Below are 7525 nucleotides of genomic sequence, written 5' to 3'. Positions count from 1 at the left end.
CACCAGTTACAAACCAAGGTAGGAAGCCAGTGAAACCATGGGCACCAGCAAGAGGAATGAGCATCTACCTTCTTCAAAGGGTTACAATGAAAGAGAAGAGTTCAGATTTGATTTTGGTTTCCAATTTGTAACTCTGTGAACAGTAGGGCTGAGTTTAAGGTCATAGTGGGGCACCAAGTGAAATCAACTTATAAATAGTTGTGGGGGGAGGGGAATGCACTCAAGCCAAATTTGGATATAATGCAATTGGAAGTAGACTTCTGGATCTGAAGAAGTACTGCCAGCTAGCTGCACAGTTTCTCTCTATTATTTCAATAGTCTCTCAGTCATGTGACTGAATTTCCTCAACATTACTTATAGGATCACTCTCCTTCCTCTTTAACAGACAGATCCAACCAGAACATATAAGTAAAATAATGCTAACTATGGCCTTTGTGGTCTAAAGGAAATATTGCAATTTTCAAAGAACCTAATGTCCATCCCAGGAGAATATGGCTCATTGATGTATTTATTACTTTGTGCAAGCAGCATGACCTGTTACCTATTTAATGTGGGGGAAAAACACTCAGCCCCTGCACACATAGGTGCCTACATGTCACCAAATTCTAAATCTATGTGATCTCAAACTTCAGTGCCTATTAATCTAGAACTTTTCGTTATAATACAGATTCACTGTTTCTGTTAGAGCCCTAAAATCTGCATTATTAACAAGTCCCTCAGGTAAAAAAAAATATTTATATTCTTTGGAAAAGTACTACCTTAACTCCCAGCTGTTAAGCTCTCTCAACCAGCATGCCTCGCCCCTTTTAGGTGTCAAATAAATTGTATTGTATTAAATCAATGTATTCTCAGCCTTTACAGCTTTAAAGCCCATATTATAACTTCTTGGACACCTAAATATATCAAGCCTTCCAATGAAAAGCAATTTTTTTGAGTTATCCTATATAACAGAATAGCCAGTTGCTATATACATGAGCTTGACTTGAAGTCAGACAAATCTGGGGCTTTTCTCTACTTTCTGGACAAGTCATTAGCCCCAATCAAAACACTTATCTTTCTTCATTTTTTTCCATTTACCACACTAGGGCACTATATATAGTATGTCTCCATGGAGTGGGGGTGGGGGAGGGTATTTAAAGATGACAAAAAATGCCATATCTCATAAAACCCAATGTAAATATGAATTATACAGTATCCATTTCTTTTAATTTACTGCAAATGGGATTTCTAGATCATAAGTTCCTCCCTATATGATTCTGGGCCTTAAATACTGAGCTAAGTTCTGTAGATAGTTTTTTGATTCTTGCTGCTCTTTTGATTTTTGCTGGTCCTTTAGTGTTATTGTGACATATTTACTGACTTATTAATTTACTGCATTAATTTAAAATAAAAATCTGGCTACTTAAATTAAATAATATGACTAATTATGTGACTTTCAATACAAAAGTTTTTAACCCAGATATCATCAAAGGCTTCAAAAATAAACACCTCTGAGAAATTTATAAAAATTTCATATGAAGGCTTTGCTTTAAAGGCTGCTAATATAAATTAATAAAACAAATAATTCACAAATGACTTTTCATATTTTGTCCTAGGCTTCAAAGTACATTTTCTTTTAAAGGTATTTACCTAACTCTTTGCTTACTTATGGTTTTTTTTCCTTCTGTCCAAAGCATTTTAATCAGAGATAGTTGTCTATAGGTCTCTAAACATATGTTAAAACCTCCAAAATTAATTATTTAAATCATCTTTATACAGAACTTTAGAGAGTCCAATTTAGTCTGCAGAGTGACTTGCAAGAAAACAATGTTAGGCTGATATTTTAGAAGCATAACTAATACGCAGGTACTCTCTCCCACCACTGGATAGTAACTTTCTTAAATACTGAACAATGTATATAAACATTAGGGGATAAAAATCCATCTAAATTGTACATCCTATAAATGTCCCAATATTCGTGCCCATTTATAAGCTTAATATCTCCTCAGGTATTCTTCTCTGAGTAGCTACTTCATATTTTTAGTTGAATCCATAACCCATCAAGCAGATATTAAAGCACATTTATGAAAATACATAGATGCTTAAATAAGTATATATCCCAGACATTAAAATTCTTATGGTTGGTAAAGGAAATATAATACTTTAAGAGATTTTAAAGTAGTTATTTCCTGATGTCTTTTTTCTCCAAACATTAGACGAAGTTGCATTGTTTACAAAAATTTATTCATACAAATTTCACACACTTCATATAACAGTTATCAAAGACCTAATTATAGATATCATGTGTGTAATACTTGGTTAAGATGTTTTTATAATCATTTGCACACAAAATAAGAGCTTCAAGACTAACATCTACCTAAATTATCACTATATCATAAATCTGCTTTAGGTTAGTAAGGCTCTTGGCATTTCTAAAAAGTATACAAAAGATTAAACTGGATGATCACTGTAAATGCTTGCAACTAGCCACAGAAACACTAAATTAGACTTCATAAATAAAAGGTTAACTAGAGCCCTATTTCACCACTAACAGCTGACACAAATACAGAAAATTCTGCCCATTATCCAAGAAACAAATAATTAAGACTAAAATGCAAGCCGATGTGTTGCAGCATTGTAGGGCCACTAAATAGCCATCTGTGATTCGTGGCGATTTAAAAGGCAAAGAAAGGCACTACAGCTGCAAACTGCGTCCCAGGTCACATTGCCTGAGGAGACTGCAGAATTAAAGAAAGATTGATCCCATACACAGGACTCAGGCATAGATCGAAAGCCTCTGTGCTTTCACTGTCTGCAATGTGATCTCCTGGCAGCATCCATCCCGCCTGGGAATGCAAATTCAATTCTGTTTTCTTTGATTTATGACTTCATACTGATCAAATCCGTAAAGGAAAAGGAAAGGTCCTTTAGACTTTACAAGCTAATGTTTAATCTTTTCTTGTTGTTGTTCTTCTTCTTTTTCAAAAGAATCTGTGCCTGAAATCTGGGAGTTTGTTTTGCGTGTTGTTGCTTGATCTGGTTGTTGGGTGAAGGTTCTTTTGTTTATAAAGATTACTTGATATGTTCAAGAAATTGATAGGAAACAGACAGACATGCTTTCTGTAGCCAAGAAAGGATACAAAGGGAAGTTCTCAGGGTCTGGTGGAGCTTGTTTGCCTTACTCTTGGCCACAAATATAAGATAGTACTCATACATAAGACGAGGTTTAAATGATTTATCAGTTAGTAAAACTGAGCAACATGTGAACACTACACATTCTACTATGACAAAGGTTGGTTTATGAAATAAATTTTACTAAGCAATAAGCCATAATGTAGAAAAATACATTTTACCTACAAACTCAATAAACAAGAAACAAAAGGTTCATATTTAGTGCATCATTACTTAGTGATAACTACACAGGGTTTCCTAAACTTTACAGTAAGCGCTTGCATCAAACAACAACAAAAGTAAGACACATTCACAAGTTTAAGAGAAGTGAATGAAAATGGTAACCAGTACTTAACAGTGCAAGAGGGTAGGAAGGCAGAGTCTTCAGGGGGAAAAAACACCAAAGAAAAGGGTGGCTCTTACAGAGCAGGGTTCAAAGGGGAGGATCCTGGCCATTTCACAAGATGAGAAGCATGGACAGCACTGGAGAAAAACACATTGTACTTTGCATCCATTTCAAACACCCAGCACCCAGTCAGGCTGGGGACCTAAGGTGGGGACTCGGCTTAACCCCAGCATCCCAGATCTGGGGCAGCCCCAAAAGAGTCCCTCTCCAGGGTCCTCCTCCTGCTGCCTTATGCTCTGCCTCTTCCAGTATACCTGCGTTTCTTTCACTTTGTTCCAATTGTCCTAACCTTGGGATAGTGGGTTTCCTGGAAGTACAGAAAAGGGAGCTCTTACTCCAGTCTCCCTTCTCTGTATAATCTCCCAACTCCTGCCCCAGGGAATGGTGTGAATTCTGGGGAGAAGCACAATTTAGATAGAGCTGTTGTTTTATCGGGAGAATCTCCTTGTGGGCTGAGAGTCCAAAGAGAGACAAATACACATAAAAGTAGAATCAAAGAAAGCAGAAGTATTAGAATTGTCACCCAGCAAAGGGGATAGTGCCTAGTTGAGTTGGGCTGGGATTGAAGCAGCCTGCCCCAGAGACTCACCGGGAGAGAATGCTCTACAGCAATTCTCCCAAACCATTACCTCAAAATCTCCCTGAAGCAGGGCGTCATTGTTTATATACAGTAGCAAATGGTCAGTATTAACATCTTCAGGCCTGTTGTGGATAAAAATACTATCCTTTTAATTCCAGTTTACAAAAATAGGAGTAATATTTAAAACAATGATTGTCTATTTTTCTATCTATTTTATATAAATACATAAACAGCTCAGGTGAATTTTCAATCCTGGTGCACATTTTTATGAACTGCTCTCTATTATACTTATATATATTCTTAAATATATATATTTATAATATATATCAATAATTGGTCCACAAAGTATATCTGTGCATTCTCTAGTGCTTTGTAAAAAGAAAAACAATATTATTATCAAAATATTCATTTAATGGCTTTACTTCATACATAAATAAATGTTTGGATAGAACACATGAGCGATGACTGTTCCAGTTTGTAAGGAAAATGACTTTTCATTGTGTCAGGGTTGTATACACAAGGTAGCTGGTAACTCATCGCTACAAATACGCTATTCGGCGTCCTTTGTTTTTAACTCTTTGTTTATACCTTTTCCCTAGGACAGCAGCCAAGTATTTCTTGACAGCCATTTGTTTCCTGTAGCGGCTGTAGCTGTCCGTGAAGATTCCGTCTGAGTGGCGCTTGGAGAGCGGATCCGAGTCATCTTTTGCGTTATCGCTTCGAATGCCACTGCAAGGATAGGGGTCGGGGGAAGGGTGGCAGGGCGGGAGACACAGGTTCAATAGCTGCAAGGAGCAGGCGGGCCCCACCCCACGAGGGAGCCTGCAGAACGGGCATGGGCACGGGGTCTTACCACCCTCTGCCTGGCCTTCCCCTGCCAGTAGGAGCTGGAGGAGAGCTGAGACAGAAACCTCTCATTCTCCCTCCCCGCCCAGGATTTCCTGGTGCCATGCTCTTAGGAAAGGGGCCCCTTAGGAGGGCCCGGCCAAATGCACACAATTTAAGCCTAACCTCTGTCCGTGCGATATGACCATCCCGTCCATGCGATTGCGCTGAATTGTCCTAATAGAAAATAACAAAAGAGCCCTAAATGCCACGTCGGCTACTGCCCTGGAGTTTACATCAATCCTGTTATTGCTCTCGAGTCAGACACAAGCACTCCCCTTCCACACGCTAAGTTGTAAAAACGTGATAATAATACAAGTCGACAGACTGTAGGCAATATTTTTCATCACATGAATTATTTATTACGAAAAATGTAATCTGTTTCCCCACGGGCTTTATTAAAATGCTGCCTTCTGCTGAGAGATGCTCCACACAGCCCTGTGCTCTGGGTAGGTCTAGCACAAGCAAAAAAACGGTTTCCCTAGGTGTCCAAAGTTGAGGGTCTGTTGGTTTCAATTTGAATTTACAATAAAATAATCTTTTAAGGCAAATTTAGAGGAAATTATAGCACATCGTCCCGCGAAGCTTGAAGGTTTTGAATGACTGAGGGGACTATTTGGTTTCTCTTTTTTCAATTCAAAACGGATCAAACCCTCCGGTTTCCCTGCCCATACTTTTCTCAGCTGGATCCCCGAGCTCTCTCGCCAAACTTCAGGTACCGCCTAGTAATCGTCGCAGGTGGCTGGGGGCTGGCCCCGCAGACCCTGCAGATCCCGCGGCACAGACTCGCCCTCAGCCCCACGTGCACGCAGAACGTAGGCACCGCACCGCCCACCCCGCGCCCGCGCTCCAAACCGACGCCCACCTCGGCGCGCGCGCGCCACCTCGCGCCCATTAACTCTTTCACAAACTCTTACCCCACGCCCTTGGCCACGAGCTTCTGCAGTAATTTCTTGCGGGACAGCTGGTCCAGCACTTTGCGGTAGGCCTTGTGAAGGATCGCGTGGGCCACATCTCTAAAGGGGAGGCAAAGTGCGCGCCCAGGGTCACCGCCTCTGTCCCCCAGTAGCTGCCCAGCTCCCCCATCCGCCACCCCCCACGGGGCACCCTCGCCTCTCGGCGCTCCGGGAAGCTGCCGGGAAACCCCAGAACTCCCGAATAACTTTCTTGGGACGTTCCCATGAGTGGCTGCCAGGAGCGGGAGTTCCTCTTGCCCTCCCAGGTGGCAGGTGTGGAGTCTGGGCTCCTCACCGGCCGCCCGGGCGCGCATTCACTGCCACCCCTTGACCACAGACCTTTCGCGACTAACTTTCTGTCGCTGTCATAGGAACCTGGGAGAAGACAGCCTGGAGGACTTTTATGAAAAAGAACCTACGAGGTGGGCCAACACCTGCCCCTCCCACAACCTCAGTCCCGGGTGCGGAGGCCGCACGGTCAGTACCTTATCTCCCCCGGGTGGTTGAGCGCGTGGGCTTCGCGGTGCACAGAGGCGGATCTGTCTATGCGGGGCGGCTCCGAGTCATAGAAGTTTTGCAGCTGGTTTCCGTCCTCATCGTACGCCTCATCCTCCGACCTGCAGGGACAGCCCGGGGCAGAAGGAGTGCTCAGTACCAGTGCGTCCTAGGCTCTGCGAGGACCCCCAAAAATGGGCTCTCTCTGCTTTTTCTTCCTACTAAAAGGTCTCCCACGGAGAACTGCCTATTCTTCCCCGGACAGGGGTCGAGGTCGAGTAAGGAGAGGGGGGCGGGGACTACATCCAAATGAAATTCCCACCCCGCGAGGCGGCTCTCCCAATCCTCCTTGTGCGGGTGAAGGGTCGCCCAGCGGGGCCGCAGCCACCCGGAGCACCGGGAAGCCGATGCGTCTCCGCTGACCACGCACACCTGGTCTCGGAAAAGGACCGCCCCGCTGCCCGCCTGGTGTCTGGGCCTCCCCGACAAGCCGCGAAGGGCGAGTACGAGAAAGATCCTAAGAGACTAGGCGCTGGCCAACTCGGAGACCCAGTAGAGGAGGCCAAGAGCAAACCAGAAAGGGTGGGGGGATGGGGGTGTACAGCGGCCAACTCCGGCAACCACCCGCACCCAGCCTCTGCGCCCAGGGGAGCCCTTTCCCGCACAGATGTAGGTCACGGAGAACCTCCGGCTTCTATTTTGGGCCGGAGAGGATCTGGCAGGAACGCGAATAATAAGATGCCGCTAAACTTGGTTTGGCGGCGGCTCATTCTGTGGCAGGTCCGTGCCCTCCGTTGCCTCTCGCCCGGGGAAAGGGCCTTTGGAAATAGCTGGGGGGGTGGGGGGTGAAATGGGGCTTTTTAAGTCCACCAAAAAATTGTTCTCGTTCATCTGTTACGATGGCATCTCAACCTTGGGGACCGGGAAAATGGGCACCAGGGGACCGAGAGCCTTTAAGAGCGCTGCGGCCTCGCAGTCGCCCTTGCCTACCGCTTCTAGCCTTGATATAGGAAGGGGAGGGGGGCGGGGGTTAAAACACAAAGGGGAGGGGGG

At 44.1% G+C, this 7525-nt stretch overlaps 1 protein-coding gene across 3 annotated transcripts in view; it reads right to left on the bottom strand.

Annotated features, from left to right (window-relative positions):
* Positions 1 to 2294: 2294 nt before the first annotated feature.
* ADCYAP1 (adenylate cyclase activating polypeptide 1) overlaps positions 2295 to 7525 on the bottom strand; it is a 7595-nt gene continuing 2364 nt past the window's right edge. The window contains exons 3-8 of one of the 3 annotated variants that reach the window (XR_002826128.1): positions 6463 to 6594; positions 5939 to 6037; positions 5148 to 5198; positions 4725 to 4865; positions 3120 to 4258; positions 2295 to 3015 (exon numbers count right to left, since the gene is read on the bottom strand). Coding sequence is in view for 2 of the 3 variants with exons in the window: in XM_023743568.1 (XP_023599336.1) it covers positions 4099 to 4258; positions 4725 to 4865; positions 5148 to 5198; positions 5939 to 6037; positions 6463 to 6594 (583 nt within the window). In the remaining variant the exon portion in view is untranslated. Of the gene's footprint in view, positions 4259 to 4480; positions 4866 to 5147; positions 5199 to 5938; positions 6038 to 6462; positions 6595 to 7525 lie in introns of those variants that run through there. The other 2 variants (XM_023743568.1, XM_006102152.3) reach the window with 2 other exon arrangements.

Source organism: Myotis lucifugus, unplaced genomic scaffold, assembly GCF_000147115.1.
Source record: "Myotis lucifugus unplaced genomic scaffold, Myoluc2.0 scaffold_401, whole genome shotgun sequence".
NCBI lineage: Eukaryota > Metazoa > Chordata > Mammalia > Chiroptera > Vespertilionidae > Myotis > Myotis lucifugus.
Note: the sequence above shows the minus strand (reverse complement) of the source record. Positions and strands in the feature narration are given on the sequence as shown.